At 32.1% G+C, this 22,111-nt stretch overlaps 1 protein-coding gene across 1 annotated transcript; it reads left to right on the top strand.

Moving 5' to 3' along the window:
- Positions 1-6,026: 6,026 nt before the first annotated feature.
- LOC129220751 (uncharacterized) lies at positions 6,027-18,549 on the top strand. The gene is made up of 4 exons (XM_054855182.1): positions 6,027-6,421; positions 11,478-11,567; positions 15,853-15,936; positions 18,515-18,549. Exons 1-4 carry the CDS (start codon positions 6,265-6,267, stop codon positions 18,547-18,549), a joined length of 366 nt encoding a protein of 121 aa, XP_054711157.1. The 5' UTR covers positions 6,027-6,264.
- Positions 18,550-22,111: the final 3,562 nt, after the last annotated feature.

Below are 22,111 nucleotides of genomic sequence, written 5' to 3'. Positions count from 1 at the left end.
GTGACGCGAGCAACACAAATCTTCTGTCCAGTCAAATTTGACTGCGTCCAACGAGGAAAAGAAAAAAAAAAGTGTCAATTCAGTTTGTATTTCGAAACAAATTGTGTTTAAACACTTTTTCGGAGACTCCGCCCCAGAAGTCAAACCCAAACCTTAAGCTTTTAACCATCGGTTAAAACAATTTAGCCATTCAGGAGGCAACCCCCCCTCCCTCCATGGCCTTTAGTTATTAGGCCCTGGTTCAAGTTCAATCAGGAGCATTCCAATGCGAACTTGTGATGGGACTGCAAATACTCTGCACCTTGCCTCCATTCCATTTTCGACAACGTGTCCCAAACTTTTATTTATTAACAAACAAGGCAACGCAAGGATGTTTTTTTTTAGCACAAAGAGAGGAAAGTACCATATGGGGCGCCCATATACAAAATTGTAGGGGGGGGGGGGGGCTCAAAAATTTTAACCATACTTTAGCAGGATATTTTCCATATGGAGGCAGATTTCAAGACAGATTAAAGTCATTAAAACTTGACATTTTTAATTATTTATTCATTAATGGCTGGAGAAGAAATATTTTTATATTTTTGCAAAGAAAAAAGTACTAAAAGCAAGGAAGTTCTAATTTCCAAGGGGGGGCTCGAGTCCCCTCCTTGCCCCCCTATATGGGCGCCCTCGGAAAGTACACCCCACAGCACCTGTGAAAAGATTATTGAAAATATTCTTAGAACTGAGTGAAGTAAGAGAGAAAAAGCCTCAAAAGAGATCTTTTAATGCAAGGAAAACTTACTTCCCTTTCCTTTAAAAAAAAACCTTTTTCCGAACTATAAAAACTGGACTTCGGTTTTTACATCATCGTAATCGTTATACCCTCCCCGCCCCCCCCCCTCCCCTCCGTATTTTCAATGTCAATGTAGTCAATGACGCAGACGTCCCCTGCCCATGTCCCCTTATTTTATTATTCCCCCCCTTTTTATTTGATGCTTTTTAGGTCGGAATCTCAATGAAAAAATGGTTTCCTTTTTTTTTCTTTTTGTTTTGGAGATTAACACTTCTCTTTGACTCATTACGTAATATCGCAGAGCAGAGGTCGAGAAGCACCTTTACCGGTAATAAATGTCGTCGAAATGCACATGATCAGACGAGGATGTACAGCTTTTCTTCAAAATATCAGCAAACGATTGCTGCCGTATAACATTCCAGTCGACTTTGACAATCGTGGTAATATTTTTAAGTCGTTTTTTAAATTTTTCTATTTTAGGTCCCTTCTTCGACCAATTTAATAAATCTCTGAATCAACAAATATATGTAACGAACTAAAAAAAAAATTAAAAAAAAAAAAAAAAAACATTTAAATTAATTTGAATTTTGACATCTTGAATTTAAATTATGTTTTTCGCAATCACGAGTGTGTGTATGTAGGCGTGTGTGTTTAGTGTGTTTGTGTGTAGAGGGAATGTGTGTGTAGGCATGTGTGTTTGTGTCTGTGTGCTGGCATAAGTGTAAATCTCGCTCTCTTGTAAATCATCCTTTCGATTTTCGCAGACGATCATCCTTTCGATTTTCGCAGACGATAATCTAGTAAAACGTCAGCTACGACTCTGGAAATATTTTTTATTTGTTTAAAAAATTTACATTCTCAGGAGCTTTCTTTAGGTCAATAAATTATGTCTTTCTAAATGTTATTTTTCAAAACTAGTCAGTTAAAAAAATTTATTTTTCATGCCGCCAATTTTATTCGATTGTCCTCTCAACTTTAGCAAACGATAATTTAAAATCCATCATGGCGCTACTAGATGGCAGCATGAGTGGATGTTGTTGGAATTCTCTCGTGACGTTTCCGTTTTCGAAGATCAAATTCTATTCTATTGTCGCACCTTTTTCAGATTGTGTAACTTATCAGCTGTGAGGGAGAGATGCGTGCGTTCGAATATTATAGGAATCGAATTGGACAGATTATTATTTTGTCTACGTGTATCACATAACTTAGCGGGCGTTCGAAGTTGCTGCCATGGAGGAAAATAAACGGCTCGGAAAAAGTAAGTTTTCTTCCGTTCGACATTAGTTTTGCTACATTGAAAGCTGGTGAAAGATTCTTAGTTATTGTTGTTTTTGTGTAAGTAATTCTTGTGTTTTAAAGAGCGTAATAATCTTCACAGATAGCAAATTATTCTTGCCCATGAATTATACTTGGCGATTAAATTGTATGCAGGTTGAGAACGGGTCTTTTCGGTTTTGTTCTGATACAAAAAAAACGTTATTCTTGTTTTGAAAGCCTGACAACGGACATCAGATGAGGATGAGGCCAGAAATTTTCTTCATTATTTTTCTCGACCTTATTTTCAGGGTTGACAAGTGCAAAATTCAAGGGTGATTGTGTTCCGGTATTTTACGGAATTTCCGGTATTTTTGGACGTATTTCCGGTATTTTTATGTCCGAAAATACCGGAATTATGTTGTTTTTGTTTTGTTTTATCTCCCTACCTCCGCCATTTTTAAAAAATTACATAAAACTCATCAAATATACCTGCAAGAGCCTTAAGATGGACACCTATCCCTTAAGATGGACAAATGTGAAGATAATTTTGTATAACACCAGCTCAAAAGTAACTTTGTAACCCATTAAAATTTTAATCAAATGTACACACACTATTTTGACTCTGACTATTGAACTATTTAATATTATGGCAAAGGTGCACTTAAGTAAAAGGGGCCAAAGATTCCCCCCCCCTCCCCCGTTCTCGCTTTGAAACTTTCAGGTATTTTTTGATGAACTCACAATCACCCCTGTGCAAAATGTTAAGGGGAGTCGGTACCGACAATGTTAATTTGCACAGGTTCATGTACCTTTTTCTGAAAATCTATTAAAGATAAAATTATGAAATATTTTCTGTACCTTAAGTAGACTCTACAATACAGTTTACAATAAGAAAGCTTAGTTTTTTTAAAAAAATTCTAATGTGTAAGTGTCACTGTATTTCTTTTCGAAAAATGCCATTTTGAAACACGAAATCGGCTCTATAAAAAAATATTTTAGGAATATGAGAAAAAAATTACTTTGGTATATGCAATTAGATGTATGGAATAGGTGGTAGAAATTTCAAAGCCTAACACTATTTAGTTTCTGAGAAAAAAAAACATTTAGCTTCAAAAATACCATTTCGAGATATTGCAATTTAAAGGGGAAAACATTTTTTAAAAGCTTATTTTAACTTACTTCTAATGTGATTACAATCAAGAAGTTTGTGTTATTGAAAAGGTATTGAAATGGAGTTTCAAAATATATACAAAAATCAAAAAATCAAATTTTTAAAAGTACTTAGAATACCGACTCCCCTTAACAAGAGTTGCGCCCTAAAATCGGCGGTAAATACCAAATACGCATGACATAAATGTGCAATATCTAAACAGGCGAATGTTTATTTTTTTTTCCCCTGACTTTAATGGGACTGATAAGGCAAATTACAAATGTGTTCAAACTATCTTGAATGTTAGTTTTTCGATCGCACCGTTCAACCATTATTCTATTGTTTAGAGCTGACGGTGCATTGTGGTGACTTCGTCTAAGAGCCCGATCATTCTGATATTGGACATGGGGCTCATTTGTGTTTCAGGGCCCCCCTAGGGCCCGACTAAGATTTTTGAAGTCACTGGGCATAAAATTCATTTTGTCCCCCTCCCCCATATTTCCGCTTATTCTGAAGCTATAAAATATTTCGATACTTGCGTATTAACGCAACCATGCTAAATTGGGTGGTAAACCCATAACACAAAGTTTAAAAAGTAGAAGAGATATGGTATACAATAATTATATAAGATGGAGTTAAAATTTGCCAGTTTACCGCAAATATCAAAGGTATTTATGATATAACTTTAAATAGTAAATACAGACTAAACTTGAATTGGTTTTGAGATTTGCAAAAAGATCAATTTTTTAAGGGGAATTTTTATCAACAAATAAAGAGATTTTTTCCTTGTCTTTGCTTTTGCAAAAATATCAATATCATTGTACTCTTGATTCTTAGTGAAATCATTATTTATTTTTAATTAGCATGATAAATTAAGGAGACTTTGGGCCCCGCCTGAAATCTAAGAGCAGGGCCTGTGCCCCCCCCCCCCATGCCACTGCGGTAATCAGGCTCTGGATGAGCACCCTGATGGAGGTCACTGTGACCTCCCAACATTTCCTTATTTGGGGAATTTGGAATCGGTACTGCAACATTTAATTTTAAAAAAATCTCTTTAATGGTGCCTAATATCTATTCCTATTAAAAATAAGAACATGTGCTTGCTTGTGTTTTTTTATTGTTGTGTAAAATTCAGAATTCCATTCAGTATATTGAGTTCTCTGCCCCTCCCAAAAGTTATAACTGTCATTAAACTGTAGGGAAATCAAATCAGGTCCCAGTTGGGAACATTTTAATACTAGAAAATCGCTTGCAAGGTATGAGGAGTGAAAATTGCTTCCGCATTTGAACGAAGCCATTGCCTGTTTGGTGATAGTTTGATACTTTGAAATGGTAACCCTGACTCCAATGGATGAACCCTAAACTCCAGTAGTTAACATCCATTGTTGACTATTTTTTCGTTTCTTCATTACTGTGAAATGTACCAGGAAAACTGTTAAGTGACCGGATCGAGTTCAGCCTTGTCACAATGAAGCCTTTCCCTGCATGTTAAACATTACCAAATAATATTTATCAAGTGATCATTGATCAAACTCGCGGGCTACTTGATCATCAGCTATTATTTTAATGAGGATGCCCTTTGTACCCTGACTTGTTGTCGTTTTTTTAAAAATATTGGAATATGTTGCTGTCCATTTAGCTTTTTTTGCATTCATTTTCTAAAATGACATTTCTAAAATGGCCCTTTTGTGATCGGCTTTTTGTTTTTACTTTAAAAAAAAAGAAATAAAACTATTTCCGACCAGAGGTTGTTTAGATTTTCAAGTATCTCATAGCCGGCTCGTATGAAATGGCGAGGGGGGCAACTGTCCCCTCACTTTCAGAAGTGAGGTCCGAAAAATGATAAAATAGATTGATACACACGTGTTCCAAGAAAGACGAATTGATTTAATAAGCATGTTTTATATTTTTCACGAAAATTAAAATGGACCTTTGAATTGGGAGGGGCTGGTTACTGTGGTCATCTATCCGAAATTTTTTAGAGATGTTTATTTAATTGATAGTGACAGAAAAATTCAATTTTTCAGTGGGCGGTGCCCCTATCTAACCTGTTCCCCTCCCCATATTTTCCTTGACCCCCCTCCCTTTTTTCGTGGATCAACTGCCTATGCATAATCTAGAAAATACTTTTAAAGAAAATAGTTTGCTATTTAATCGAATGAAGCAAAGTATAATATTATGTACTTAACATACAATGCAGTAAATAACTCTACAATATGCAATTAAATTTTTATGGTCTTTTATTCAACTTATTTGATTGCATTTTGCGAGAATCATTTTTTTTAATGCATACCACTTATCTCTGAGTGGGGCATTCTGTATTTTCTTTTTTAAAACTCCTATGTGCACTTCGTTTGTTCTGGTTTTGATATTTATACAGGTGCTGGGGCTGAGCCCACTTTTACCTGATATTTATACATAGAAGAATGGTCCCAATTTGAAACATGATTTTGGAATATACAAAAAAGAAAAAAAATAATAATAAAATTCAAAGGAAAATAAAATTTAAAGGTTAATAATAAAATGTTAGGAAAATAAAAAATTAAAGGTTAATACTAAAATTTTAGGAACATGAAATTTAAAGGTTAATAATAAAATTAAAAGGAAAATAAAATTTAAAGGAAAATAATAAAATGTAAAGGTTAATAATAAAATTTAAAGGTTAATAATAAAATTTAAAGGAAAATAAAATTTAAAGGTTAATAATAAAATTAAAAGGAAAATAAAATTTAAAGGAAAATAATAAAATGTAAAGGTTAATAATAAAATTTAAAGGAAAATAAAATTTAAAGGTTAATAATAAAATTTAAAGGAAAATAATAAAATGTAAAGGTTAATAATAAAATTTAAAGGAAAATAATAAAATTTAAAGGTTAATAATAAAATTTAAAGGTTCGTTTCTAATTTCCAAGCCTAGATTTAAATATGTTTCAAAACCGTGTCGCCATCTCTCGGAGCAATTCCGCGCGATGTAGAGGTATCGGCCGCGAAAGATTTCCTCCGAGTGCCCGGATGACGCGTGACGTCATTCCCCGTGCAAGCGCCTGCGCCGTGCGTGTCCCTCCATTCTGAAACCTTCAAGATGGCCGACGCAGTGCAATCTTCTTGTGCGGCTCCCCTTTTCAAGCGGCCACGACTCGAATTCTCTCCTTGCGACGGCGAGAGCCTCATATCGTTCGAATCCGCATCGTCCGAGGAGAGGTTTAGCATCGATTCCGGACTGCAGGAAGACGCCTACGGTGAGTACTTTTTCAGTTCATGATGGCGGTTCTCTGGCTTCTCAATCCGCCATTCCACGGAGTTCGAGGTCCTTCTTCTCGATCGCAGTCGCGGCTGGTCCGAGGCTATCGAACGCGCTAGGCCTATTTCCCGTAGAGTATCGAAGGATTTCGTTCCGAGGCTCGGCGTGACGTCACTCGCAAGGGGGTCGGAGGGTTTGTTGATGTTTTTCCCCGCACGAGGTCGGGCGAGAGCGTTGATCTTTCGCACAGCTGACGAAATGTCACTTTCTTTTTTCGAAATTATTTTAAATGGACGTCCCGGATCGAGGGGGAATGATCATAACGTGGTATTCGTAACAAATCGCATGATTGCCGGAGGTTGATCAATGCTGGAAAACATCGTCTGATTAAGAAAGCGATACTGTTTTGAAAAAGGGAAAGTCAGTCAGGAAATCCCATAAATAAATTCAACACGACGTATTTAAGTAAAGAAAACATTTAATTGCGTATATTAATGATATCCTCCGTCAACGAAGCTCCAGAAAAAAATAACAGTCGCATTTCAATCACAAACGAAACTGCTGCGGCGCATTTCTTCTGCTGTTGCCATTACCAAAAAGAAATAAAAAGCGCAGACGATAATAGAAAAAAAGTATTGAACAGAACTTTGCACGTGATAATAAGAAGCCCTAACTAGGAAAATTAAAACCTAGTAAGAGGGAAGACCATATAAAGTCATTCAATTGTCCCATTTTTTGATGGATTTCTGTGTATATTTAATGATTAGCAGACAATGCAATTTTTTTTTGGCAATTGACATGTGCCATTAAAGTATGAGATGCTAAGGCTCCAATATCCATTTCCGCGATGAGTAATGTTTTCGGCATCCTCATGTAAATAATAGCCGATGATCGAGTAGCCTGAGTTTTTCAACAATGGAACTCGCACCACGGCATGATCACTCAATAATGTGTTTTGGTAATGTTTGATATACAGGGAAGGACTTAATCGCAACAAGGCTGAACTCGATCCGGTCACTTCACTGTTTTGTTGGTAAGACTTTCATTTTAGGATAACGAAGAAACCAAAACAAGAAACGTTATCTAGTGGAGTGAGGATTACCATTTTAACGATCAAAATATCACGGAACAGGCATTTGCTTTGTTCAAATGTAGAAGCAAATTTCACCCGTTGTACCTTGACAGGAGACTTTCTAGTTTATTTATAATTATAATTTATCTAATTTTTATCCTGTTTAATTTGTTTGTGATGCCATCTTTGTTTTCTCTTTTCGAACGGCTACGCTTGATAACTTGAATTGTTTTTCTATTCCCGAGATCGCTTTTAATTGGATGACAAAAACTTCATTCGTACACATGCATTGTGAATGTAGTATGATTCTTCATTCACTTGATTTTCTTAACGCTTAGATTGTGCATGCAAAATCTTTTTCTTAAAAGGTACGTCACTCTACTTGGCAACTTGTTTACTTTGTATTGTTATTTTTTAACAATAGAATTGCTGGAAGCGATTGTTGGTAGTTGCAGGTAGATGTCGACCCTAGAATTTAATAAAATACCGCCCTTAATTAAATACCGCCAATTAAATACCAACTATTTCAGAAAAAATGAAAAATTGTATGTCCAAAAGTTACGATCTTGACAATGCTATTATTTGAGAACTAAATATATGATTTATATGTTTTAAAGGTAGTTTTCGATCATCAATTAATTTGGATCATCAATTGTTAATTATTTTTAAAGTGTTTTCATGTATTTTTATGCAGTATCTTTGAAGAAAAAAAAATTTTGAAAAAAAAATAGAACCGACTTCAAAATTGCTCTAAAAAGTGAAAAATAATTTTATTCTTTAAACACCATCGATAATGCTTTTAAACATAATTTTTGAAGTTGGCGCAAAAACAAAACGTAAAATCCAGTGTAACCATGCTTCGTTCATATTTTTTTCAGAAAAGCATCCAAAGTTACGAACGAAACATTTATGTCGTTATTCAAATATGTTGTCATCAATGCATAATTTATGTGATAATGAAGAAACTGGGCCTGGTTAAATTTATAGTTGTAGTTGAGTTATGACTGTGAATGATTTTATCTATCGTTTTTGCGCCAACTTCAAAAATTATGTTTAAAAGCATTATCGATGGTGTTTAAAGAATAAAATTATTTTTCACTTTTTAGAGCAATTTTGAAGTCGGTTCTATTTTTTTTTCAAAATTTTTTTATTTCATTCTTTTTAGTGTAAATGTAGATATTTCAGTAAAAGTAAGAAGTTACCTAGTAAAAAGTTTGGCTCTATATCACTGCATTGCTTTAGAAAAGCCTTTATTCAAAATTATCATTACAATTACTATTAATGTTATATGGCACCAAACTTTTATAACAATGAGTTTCATATTGTCGCGTAGATGAAGACAGCAAAGACAATGTGAAAGCCAAATGAAGCGAATACTCGTTAGTCTCAACTCGAGATCTTTATTCAGAACCACGAATGAACGTTACATCTCCTTATATACAACTTGAGAAAGTGCTGGAACTTTCCAGACTTGGAAAGATACAGAAATTAATAGAACATTCGAGAAAATACGGGAAATAGTAGAAACAAAATTTTAGTAAGATTCACTGTGTCCTAGTCGGGATTTGAACCCGGGTCGCTCGTGTGGGAGGCGAGAATTCTACCACTGAGCCATCGTTTACCACGGATGAAAAGTGCGAACAATATCATTTTAATCATTTAATAGGGAAATTGCATAAAATTTACTGTTTTTTGCCCATAACTTTTCTTCTAAAGAACAAATATGGTCAAACAAAGTAATGGGACCTAAGTTGAGCCATCCCCTATCCATTAAAAAAAGAATCATCAAAATCGGTTCACTAGGTGAGACGCTATGAGTGGACAAACAAAAAAAAAAAACATACATACGGTATGAACTGATAACCGCCTCCTTTTTGAAGTCGGTTAAAAATCATTTTTCTCAAACATACATGCGAGCTGTCCAAATTGCGTTACAATCTAGACGCCTATAATTCTGTCTATTTATCCATTATTATAAATGATCTTCTGTCTTGTAATCTTAAGAAGGCTAATATAATGTTAATTCCTTCAATCCATTGACATTTTGCACAATTAATACATTATGCATTGAACATTACATTAATAACATTAGAAACACAAGTTATGATCGTAACGGAGCACATTTAAGTAAACAAAAGGGCACAAAAATCGCCAAGCGAATTCGGATTAGTGACAACTCACACCATACGATAAGCAAAAGGTTACCAAAGAGAATACCGGTTTTGGCCAACAGCGTCAGTTTTGGCGACTTCATCACCTGCGCTGGTGAAATGGTTGGTTTTTTTTTCAGATTCTACGAAACCATAACAAAATTTTATTATTTCAAGGCCAGTAATTAAAGTTATTCAAGTACTTTAAATCCTTTATTTTTCATTGTAGAATGTAAAAATTGATAAAACCTCTTACATTATGATGATGTCCAAAATCTGTTACCTACTGGATAACAATGTCCAAAATCTGTTACCTACAGACCGATCATTAAATTTGCTATTTATTAATTTTTATAAATATTAATTTTTATAAATACCTTACTGTGTTTTAATGTTTGTATATGATGTACTAGGTGTTCATACCATGCAATAAAAACAAAATTGATGTCAAATTTTAAAAATTGCTCAGAATTAACTTTTTTGTTCTCACCTTTTGAGAACTGCCCTCCACTGGGATTTGATTTAAATTAAACTTTTTTTTCTTCAGTTTTTAACGTCATTTTTTGAATTAAACCTTACAAACATTGAAGAAAAATGAATAAAATGACTTAATCACTGAGTTTTGTATTCATATTTTAATAATAAAGATTATTTTAAAAACTTTTCTACTATGAAATTTCTGTTCAAAAGTCCTTTTGGAGACCCTATTAAATGCATTTAAATTTTGCCGTGTATGGTTTCATACGTCATTTTTAATAGAGACGTACCGAGTACTCGGTAACTACTCGGTACTCGGCATACTCGGCCAAATTTTGCTCAGATACTCGGCCAATACCGAGTAGTTGCAAAAAAATTGAATATTGTCCAAGACAGATATTAAAATTTATAAAAAAGTGCAAGCATATTAAATATTCTGCAATCATTTTACAAGTCAATTTTAAATTTTGAGAATAATGAAGTTTTTAATGCTTTAATGGAATAAATCTTTATTTTAATGTCCCCAAAGTTAATAAAACTTATTTATTAAAAATTGTGCAAAAACGGTGAGTATAGAAAATATGAAATTTTTGCATAAAAAATAGATTTTTGCTACAAAAAAAAATTAGTTATAAGAAATATAAAAATTCCTTTGCTTAAAAAAAAGGGAAATAAAACAACATTAAAAGCATAGTGCAGGAACATTGCAGACATTACAGGAAATTCCTTTTTCAATGCACAAAATGTGAGCTTGTAGATTTAAAGGCATCCGACATAAGTCGGATTTTTTTGTCGAATGTCTCAACATTTGTTAGCTCACATTTTATGCACCGATAAAGACGTTCCTTCTAACGCAGAAACACATGTGTGCAGTGTTCCTGCACATTTGCTTTTAAAAATTATTTATGTTTGGCGGACTAGAACGAAAATAGATTGGTATAGTTTGTCTTAATTCCAACTTGATGAATCATACCTTTTATTTATTTTTAATTTTAAAAATAATTTTTTTGTAAAATTTTTGACGTAAACAAAATTTTTTTAAATAATACGAAATTAAATTTCAGCAGGAATTTAATTTTAAAAACTTTTATATGGACAAAGAGGTCTATACTACTATTCCAATAAGTTCAAAATTGATCACGTGTGTGTCAGTGGTTCTTCTTAAAACATAATTGGTACTCGTTAACTCGGCCGAGTAGTGAAATGCCGAGTACTCGGTACTCGGCTACTCGGCCAAAGTGCTACTCGGTACGTCTCTAATTTTTAATGATTTAAATAAAAAATGTCTATGAATAAATTTCCGATTTCATTTTCCTAAAATGTAAATGTCGATGCTGATCCAATTTTATTTCCAGAGGCAACATCGTCAGAAGACTGCCCGGCACAACCACCAAATCCACATCCGGAGTCTCAGACCCTGGTCTTCGACCAGTGCACAGAGAGCGGTGAGTGTTTCACTTTCTTTCTCCAAAATCGCAATCTCTTTGCATCCGCCACGGGAATGGGATTTTTCTCCTTTTTCATGCTTTCCTTATTCCGTTTATAGGCAAACAAATAAAATATTTCGTTATTTTTATTAAAATCATAAAATTTTACCTTCTTAAATACTTCCAACTCTTAATTCTGTTTTTCCTGAAGTGTGGGATGGTAGGAACAAAAATGAACATTTTGGAAGAAAAAAAGTTTTTTTCATCCGCAGGGATGAGATTTTTCCGGCTTTTGCCGGAATTCCGGCTTTTTCTGCTGGCTTTAAAAACAAATTTTGGGTTCCAATGCAAGGAAAAAGATAACCAATCATTTATATATTTATTTTCAATTCTTACTGGGAAAAGTATGTTTTACCACATTAAGAAATTTTAGACTTTTCTCTGTTGTAAATTTTTACTTTACAAATAGACTTAATTTTAAAATTTATGTTCTTACTTGTTTAACACTATAAACTCGAATGTTTTTAACGAAAAAAATGTATTTTTCTCTAAAAAATATGAAAAGTTTACACTATTGAGTGATGCAGCCAAGATTGACCTCTGGCTCCCCCAACCCTTTGTTCAAGGACTCTGGTTAGAAATGGTTGCCTCTTTTTCAAAATTTAGATCTATTTAGGATTAAACACTCTTGCGAGAAATGGTACAAGGCAGCAAATTGTACAAAATTGTTACTTATACTTAATTAAATACGTATTACCTTTAAAACTGGTAAATTAGCCATTTTTGTTGAATTTTTGAATGTCATGGCTTCTAGGATCTATTTTGATGTGGTTTTGGGATATCAACCCTTTCACGAAATGTTTTTGGATATCATCCCTTTTAGGATTTTTTTTTTTGGGATTTCCTTGCTCTCTGACCACTCATCCCTGCATCCCAAAGGGGTTTATTTCCGCTCAGAGAAATTCAAAATTTCTATCGTAAAATAATGTGCTCTGAAATTTTAAACTTCCTATTCTGATGTTTTTCCCCTCTTTAGTACACACAAAACAGTAGATTTCGTAATGCAGGATTTAATTTCAATTTTCCTGTAATCCCAAGTATTATTTGCTGATTTATTCACCGAAAATTCAATTTAAATGCACTATTATTGTCCAAATTATGTGAATAATATCAATAAATGGAAATGTTTAAGTTAATTAGTATCTATATGGTGTATGATGACGAACATGTGTATGAATGCATGCAGCACGCTGAGGAAAAACATTTTCAGTGTAAAATTGCAATATACTTTTAAGAAAAAAACTAAATGAATGTCAAAAAAAAAATTGTTTTTTAAAATTTACAAAGATCATATCCCATCCAACATCATTGAACACACAATCGTTCGACCGATTTAAATAATTTTTGATGTTTTGAATGAATAAATCTGCTATTAGTTATGAAATAGCAATTGTAATAGTTTCTCTGTTAGGAATAAAAGAAATACATGGGTTACATATATTTTTTTAAACAATTAATACTTTCTGACCAGCCGATAAAGGTTCCTCATTGTGTCATTCGTAATGAGATTTATCGTAGACTTTCAGAATAAGAAATTAAAATTATTTACCTTTTAAAATTTCTTTCATTTGCCTTTTTGATGCTTTCGATGCCTGCATTTCAAAAATGGCAATCTTTCTGCATCCTTTGAGGGAATTGAATTTTTCTCATTTTTGATGCTTGTTGCGCCTCTTTGGAAGGCAAGTAAATGAAATTTTTCTTTAATTTGATTGAAATCATAAAATTGAGAAGTTTCAATCGTCCCTTTCTTGACTGTCAAAAATGAAATATATATGAACAGGGTTCATATGCTCCTTCAAACCTTCTCCAATACTCCTTCATTTAGGACATTTTTTTGAAGGGCCCTTCGAACTCCTACATTTTGGTTTTAACTCCTTCAAAACTCCTTTTTTTGCTCCAGCCTACATAATCTTCTTTGACAATAACCAAAATATTTCAATCGACGACTTAACTTCATCGCAAGGCCGATTGTATAAGGGCAATTTTAATGTAATTTCGTATATTGTTTTTGTTTCATAAAGATGTGATTTACAAATTGATATAGAAGTCATAAAAGTTGAAGGTGAAAATATTATTAGTTAACTAAGATGTTTCACAAGTGAAGTAAAACATGCTTAAATGGAGCTTGGGTATTTTTTCAAGTTTTATGATTATTGTTTCTTCCTCCACCACACTCACAGCAGCAAAAGTCAGGTTGTCTAAATATTTAAATATTTATAAATGCATTCATTGATGTACTATATTAAGTGAGTGTGTTAAAAAAACAATTGTTTAGTAAATCGCAGATATAATATTGTAAAAAGGATCATCCACAATTGATGGGGGGAGACAGGTTCAATGAAATTGTGATAAGGGGAAGAGAGAGGGCGACATCACAGTTATTGTAACAATATGTTTATAAAAATATGACATGTGGCAAGAGGAAGAGTTAGGTGAAGTGTGACACTTTGTACAAGGGGGAAAGGGGGTCGAATATGTTGAAAAAAAGTGCAACATTAACTGACAGCCCATTAGTACTCCTTCAAAATCTCATTTTACTCCTTCAAAACTCCTTCATTTTGTTTCTGAAACTGAGTACGAACCCTGTATGAAACACAAGATAGATGACTCTTTGTGCTTAGGTTCTGTGTCCCAGAGTGGGGCTTAAAAATGTTATGATATGTACTTGTGTAGTACCCCTACTGTTTTTGGAAAAAATGGGAAATGTTTTGCCATGTTTTTTGAAATGTTTTAAAAAGAAGGAACATGAAATGTAATGAACTGTGGATATCATATTTTGAAACTGAGCGTTCATTTCCGCGTCTATTGGAAGAATTTGAGTGGGGCCAATTTTTGCGAAGTCTGTCTTTTACCATCATTATTTAAGTCTATATCAGTCACGCCATGGAAATTACATCAGAATGTGCTGTTTACTTCTTTAGCTTTTTCTGATAGGGTTCGACTAACGTCAGGAAAAATGTTCACGTTATTTCGAAGCATCATTGTTTTGCAAAAATGTTTGGAAATTCTGCCTCGTGTATGAGTGGATCCCACAGATCTTTACCTTATTTTTTGTACCAAATTTCTCGACTTGTACATGAGTTTCTACCAGGGTTGGCCGGATTAGACCCAATTGGGTAGGTTTTTTTTTTTTTTTTTTTTTGAAAAACCCATTTTTTAGCCAACTTTTTTTTTTTTAATTTTCTGAGAAGTTTAAAAAAAAAATTAAATTTCAATACTTTCACAATTTAAACTTCTTTTTCATTTGTTCTTCACCACAGACAATGGACGTAAAAAGTGAATTTTGAACTTCAATAGTATTTCTTAACTGTTAACGGCAATAAAAAAATGCTTCAAAGATTTTAAATTAATGTATTTAACTTTTTCCTTTAACTGGTTAATAAATAACTGACATTATCTTGACTATGTCCTGTCACGTCTGATTTTCTCAATAGTTGTAGATTGTACAGAGAACTTTTCTAGCTAAAAGGCTTTCATGTTAATTATTTTCTGCAAACCAACACGTCACAAGTCTTGAATAAAGAAAGTATATTTTTTAGAAATTAACAGAAAAAAGAATAGGATGTACAGAATTTTCATTATCTTACGAAAAAGTTTAATTTTTCTTACTCTGTACACAGAAATAGAAAAACAGGCAACATAAAATTCAAGGAAATGTCTTGATTAAGCTGGAATTCAGTAAAAAGGGATTTAAACTGCTTGAGGTTCTACAGTAGTTTTGCATGACAAAATGAAATACTATAAAGTAAAATGCAAGAAAAAATGTAGTAATTAAAAACGAACAAGAGATTTTATCACTCGAGAAGTAATTTTGCCTTAACTGTTGGTAATCATGAAAACTAAAAAATCTGAAACTTCATCATTCTTGGGTTTTGTCGTCTTTTATACTTTTCTTCAGAAAACGCTGAATTTTAACTCGTGTTCCAGCTTTTTTTACCCTAAGACAATTTTTGCGCTTTGTTCATATACTTACTCTACAAGTACCCCACATTTTCCTTAAAAAAGGACAAAAAAAAAAAACACATTTCTTTTAAAAAACCCAGCTTTAGTTGGGTTTTTTTGGGGGGAAGGGGTGTTATTTTAAAAAAACCCTGGGTCTGTGGGCTTTTTTAAAAAAAAACCCAGGTTTTTTGCCAGCCCTGGTTTTTACAGTAGCTTTTTGATTTGCAATACATCCATTTTTAATTTTTTTTTTCAAAAGTAATCACCACTTCAAAGTTTAAAATCTGAATCTCTGTTCCAGGTTTTGTGCCCCAGAGTGCTGCTGGCGTATTGCACCAGGAAGCTCCAGAACAAGAAGATGATGATGATGGTGATTCCTCCATCAGTGAGTATTTACACTTTTGTCTATCACTCTCAGGGTTCGCCGATATATATCATTCGATATATTTATCACAGTATATATCGAATGATATACAGTACAACCTCGATATCTCAAATCTCTCGGGAAGGGGAAAATTTTTGAGATGTCGAGTTATCAAGGTTATTAAAAAATTACACTAGTAAGTAGTAACTCTCACATTTACACACACGTATGCTATATGCATTTATATATATGTACTATGGGACCACTTCAAATTACGATCAATAAAGTAGTCTCCAATATTTTACTAGATTTGAAATTTTATAATTGTCGAAAGTGCACAGGAAGAGATTTTGAAATGAACAACAATTTCAACTTGGTATTTTCACCTTAAAATTTAAAAATTCTAATTTTATCTTTAACCAGTAACCTTACAGTCAAAAAGTTCTCAGCAGCCATTTTGTTGGAGTTTAAAAAGCTGAATGAAGAAAACGAGGAACGCATTTTCTGTTTTCGCTTGAAAACAGACGGACGAAAAATCGAACCCTTTCCTCAAAGTGGACAACATGTTCGAGAGAAATGCACAAAGATTCTAAACTCTAGGGAAAACACTGCACCCCTTTCATGCCAACACTCCCCTATTATCTTCACCAATCCCCTATTCACAAAATTACCAAGAAAAGGGATGAAAAATGTTAAGCAATAGTCTCTGGAACTGGTTTTACTACAAAAATTGCCAAAGCAAAACGACAACTGAAACTTGCTTCTGTGCAAAAATTTCATCATATCAAGGGTTTCGAAAAATAAATTTCGAGATAACTATGGAAAATACATAGGAGTTTTTATAGAAAATGCTGGGGAAAATTTTTGTTTCGAGACATCAAGGGTTTCGAGATAAGGAGGTTCGAGATATCAAGGTTTGACTGTATATCGGTGAACGTCATTCCTACTCTTACGACTTTCGTGTATTGGAACTTGCGTTTCACGAATTGTGTTTTTTAAGTATGTATTTATATTATTTTGTTGTGTATTGATTGCGTATGCATATACAGTCGAGTCCCGATTTACGCCAGGGATATGTTCCAAGACCCCTCGCATTAGTCGAAATTTCATTTGTGGAAAAGGGTATAAAAACAACTTTTTGATTAACATAAACAACTGTTTTAGGCACTTGTAAATAAGCTTTCGACCATTCCTTAAGTATATGTCAATGTTTCAATGTTTTTCGCCTACAGATCTGAATTTATACTTAATTAAAAAAACAAGTTAATCAATATAAAATGCTGTTATGATGTACAAAATCATCGATCAATGGAAGAGTGTTATAAAGTGCAATACTTTATGAACAGTATGCAGTAATAATAATAGTGAAATGCAACACTATTCCAGGGTTCGCCGATGTATATTGGTTGATATATATCTGATATTTGTTTTGAAAATATCATGATATTTTGATATTTATTTTTTCAACTACGGTATTTTCAATACAAAAGGTACATTAATCACAGTATTATAGTTAATTATTAAAAATAACTAAAATTATGTACTATATTTTTAAGATGCATGAATACATCATTAATATAAAAAAGAAATATTATATTCCTTTTTTACTTTTATTTTATATTCAAAAAATTAGTAGCAATGTAACAATTTTAATTTATTAAAAGTGCCTAATTAAATATTAAACATTGCTCTGAGAAAAAGAAAATGTCTAATGATTGTGAAACGACTAATGCATATTATTTATTTCTGAATTATATAACTGTAAAAATAGCTAACAGAAAAAAATGAGTAAAACTGCTAATGCTAAATGAACTCCATAAAAATTGACAAAAATGAAATATTAGATATAAAAATAGAGATAGAAACCTTAATTTTAAGTCTGCATATTGTAATAATAATGTAAGAAAATAAAGTGTGATTTGAGGATGCATTTACAATTTTGAAGGCTTTAGTTTGTGCTGATTGAAAATGTCAGATATACATACTTGCCAACTCTACTGTTTCTAACAGTAGTCTCCCGTTTTTTGCTTCCATCTCCCGATTTCTCGTTTTTTACGATTTTCTCTCGCTTTTTGCAGTTTTTCAGTCAATCATCAAAAAGTTTCACTTTCTTCTCAATGGATGGCGCCCTTTTCTAGTCTACCAATGTCAGGGAATAAGAATTTTTCCAATTAATAACTCGTTTAGTAAAAATAATTTTTTTAGAAGCTTTCCACATTGCATGTTCAATGAAGCACGTGCTTTGCCGAAAATGGCAGCCGATTTCAATCCTTTTGCATCTTGAAATTAATTCAATTAATATTAATGTTTGAAGTTATTTTAACATGTGCTACCCTATACCTACTTATTTTATATTGTATTTTCATTATATATTGATTTTTTTTTCCAGATTTTAGTAATTAAATTTTTGTAGCTACTTTTCTTGTAGAGACTGGAGAATGTAGGAAACTTTAAGCAAATTCACTCCTTATTATTTGGTTTTTCCTTTGCAGTATATTTTTCTTGCTGCTACCAATTTGCTTACATCTGCAAAAAATCCCCATTTCACTTTAAATTTAGTATTCATGTTATTTAAAAGCATAATTTAGTAATTCTGTAGTGAGAATATGTCGATCCCCAAAGCAGAATATTTGACGATGTTCTGCAACGTAAAATCATTTGATAAAATTGTTCTGCAAGTACTTCAAGCATTGTATATACAAGCAACCAAAGAGACCTTTTCTACAAATCGGGACCACTAATCAAAATCATTTCATAGAGGTTTTTTTTTCCAGTTTTTAAAATTTCACTGTTGCTAGGCATTTCTGTGAAACCTAAAACAATTGAAATTCTCAAAAAAAAAAAAAAATGTTAATTGCTTTCTAAAATGCATAGAAAGAACAAAGATACAAAATTTTATAAAAACCCAAACCTAGGTGTCAAACCACGTTTTTTTAGTTAATTTTACACGGTATGAAGGTGCAATAAAAGTAATGCTAATAAATGAAGAAATTACTAAAATAATAACTAAAATGAGTCGAGTTAGGGTAGCATATAAAACACTTCAAAGATTTTTAAATTATTGAAATATTTTGAGGATGCAAAATGATTGAAATCTCAAACAACTTTCGGCGATGAACGTGTTTCAACCATACGTTTATAGAAGAAATTTCAGTCGATTGGGAAAAGGGGAACCAAAAACGCTAGAAAAATCAGAACCTTTTCAGATTTAGAATATGAAAATTCTACAGAAAATCTGCAGAAACTGCAGATTTTCTACAAATATCTTCCGACTCAAGATAGATTGTTGCACAAATTCTTCAGATTTCTTTCAGTTCAAAGTAAACTAAAGATCCTGCTGATGATTTATCGAATTCAACACTTTTCGTGAGCTTTCCGGCGTAATTTCTGAGAATTTTAGATTTTCTAATTTAAAGAAATCGGCAGAATTTGCAAAATTCTATCTTGAGTTGGAGAATTTCGGCAACTTTGAGCTTTTCTCTCACATTTGAACAGAATTGTTCTGCAGCTCAGGCATCTGTTCTGCGACATACGTCGCAAATTTAGCAGTATTCTGCATTGGGGATGTCGATAGTGAATCACCTATATACCTCTAGTAAAATCTCCTGTTTTTTTTTCCTTTGAAGGTTGGCAAGTATGGATATATATCAAAGTATGTATATATATCAATATATATCAAAATATATATATATATATTTCAAAAATGCCATATTTTCAAACCCTGACCGCTCTACTCGATGGTTTGTACATGATGGTTCCTACACGCAAGATTTTCTTGGCCCATAGGCAGAATGGTTTTTTGAACCCCAAACCGTGGGCGCATTCACGAAGGTTTAGCTGATACTTATGTATCGAAAAAATCTATTTAAAGTACTTGAATGTCGATAACCGAGGTGGAAAAAGATGTACAAACCTTCTCTGGATTCAAAATTTGAATTTCTTGCAAAGTTAGTTTTACATTGTTAGGTATTAAACTTTCAAAATTTGCCCTTATTTGCAAGATTTGTTCTGCAGTTCAGGCATCTGTTCTGTGCAGGGTTCGAAAATATCCGATATTTGGATATACATCATATTTTGATATCTATCCGATATTTTCAATCAACCCAAACTCAAGTCTTCAAAATAGTTAATGCATCTTCAAAACACTATTTTTATAAGAAAATAAAGAGTTTTGAAGATGCATTAACTATTTATATTAACTATTTGTTATTGCAATATGGAGACTTAAAAAATAAGGTTTCTTTTATTATTTATATCTAGCATTTCATTTGACATTTTAATCAGTTTTAAGGGAATTAATTAAGCATTAGCTTTTTTATTCATTTTTTTTTCTATTAGCTAGTTTTACACAGTTATAATATGAATGAGAAATAAAAAATATGTATTAGTTGGTGCACAGCCATAGGACATTTTCTTTTTTTTTTTTTTGACCAACATTTAATATTAAATTAAGCACTTTTAATCGGAATTAAAATTGTTACATTACTAATAATTTTATGAATATAAAATAAAAAAGGAATGCTGTATTACTTTGTTATAATAATAATAGATTAATACATCTTAAAAATTTTTGGTTATTTTCAAAAATGAATGAAATATTACTATGATTAATATACTTTTTCAATCGAAAATACTGTGGTTGAAAAAATAAATATCAAAATATCATATTTTCAAAATAAATATCGGATATATATCATGATATATATATCTACTGATATATATATATATATATATATAGATATATATGTGCGAACCGTGGCTCTTGCAACATTCTATCCTTGTGTCACTACACATATATAAAAACACATCAATTTTTTGAAGCACATAGGTTAAAATTTGAATGTTATAATTTTTCATAGTGTTCTACGATAAAATTCTTTAATTAATCAAAGAATGAATATTTATAGTGAACTAAATACTTGTAATGGTACTTTATCTTGTTTGAGGAAAAATTAAATAAAATCTCTTAAATTGTATACAAAAGTGACGACTCATTTTTGCTTTGTTGAATCAACTGCTTTATTGAATCGAAATTGTTTGAAACAAACAGGATCAAAGTTTGCCGATATGTATCAGTCAATATATATCATGATATATATCTGATATTTATTTTGAAAATAGCATGATATTTTGATATTTTTGATATTTATTTTTAGACTATGGTGTTTTCAGTATAAAAAGTATATTAATCATTGTAAAATTGTTCATTTATTATTAAAAACAACCAAAAAGTTATGTACTCTATTTTTATGATGTATTAATAATCATTAATGTATAACAAAGTTAATATAGTATTCCTTTTGTTACTTGTATTTTATATTCATAAAATTATTAGTAATGTTCCAATTTTAATTCATGTTATTAAAAGTGCCTTACTAATTTTTAAACATTGCTCAGAAAAAAGAAAATGTCTAATGACTGCACTGACTTATGCATATTTTTTATTTCTGAATCATACAACTGTAAAAGTAGCTAACAGAAGAAAAATGAGTAAAACAGCTAATGCTAAACGAACTCCATTAAAATGGATAGAAATGTAAAATAAAATTATATATAAATAATGAAAGAAACCTTCATTTTGAGAAATTGTAATAATATAACAAAGTAAAGACTGATTTGAGGATGGATTTACTATTTTGAAGACTTTAGTTTGTTTTATTTGAAAATATTGGATATATATCAAAATATCATACATTTTCGATATTTTTGAAAATATCATATTTTCGAACCTTGAACAATATTTATGCAAGCAGCGGTCATGTACACCCAAACCTGTTTTTATGCAGTGGATAGGGACTGCCAAAAAAAAAAAGAAATTGTTCAAAACTTCACAAGAAGCTTCAAAATGCAACACAATTAAAAAAAAAAATTATGCGGTAGATAGGGACCACATAAAGAAAGTCTTCCGTAGAAAATAACCCAAAAACTTACAAAATTGTAATATTTAAACAAAATCAAAACAAAGATAATTTTTGCCGTGTCGTCGGACGAAATTTCCCGAACAGGGGACAGTTTTGGGAGGTCACGATGACTTCCCATCAGGGTGCCCGTGTCGTGACTTGGAAGATACTACCTTGTGCTTATTTTTAAAATAACTTTGTCAATTATATCCGACTCAGATTAAAATTTTAACACTTTCTTGTCTAAGCTATTTTGACCGCATATCTCCCTCCAGACTGGGGTAAAGTTTTGCGTA

Source organism: Uloborus diversus, chromosome 1 (assembly GCF_026930045.1).
Source record: "Uloborus diversus isolate 005 chromosome 1, Udiv.v.3.1, whole genome shotgun sequence".
NCBI lineage: Eukaryota > Metazoa > Arthropoda > Arachnida > Araneae > Uloboridae > Uloborus > Uloborus diversus.
The sequence above is the reverse complement of the archived record's forward strand: the minus strand, read 5'-3'. Positions and strand labels throughout refer to the sequence as shown.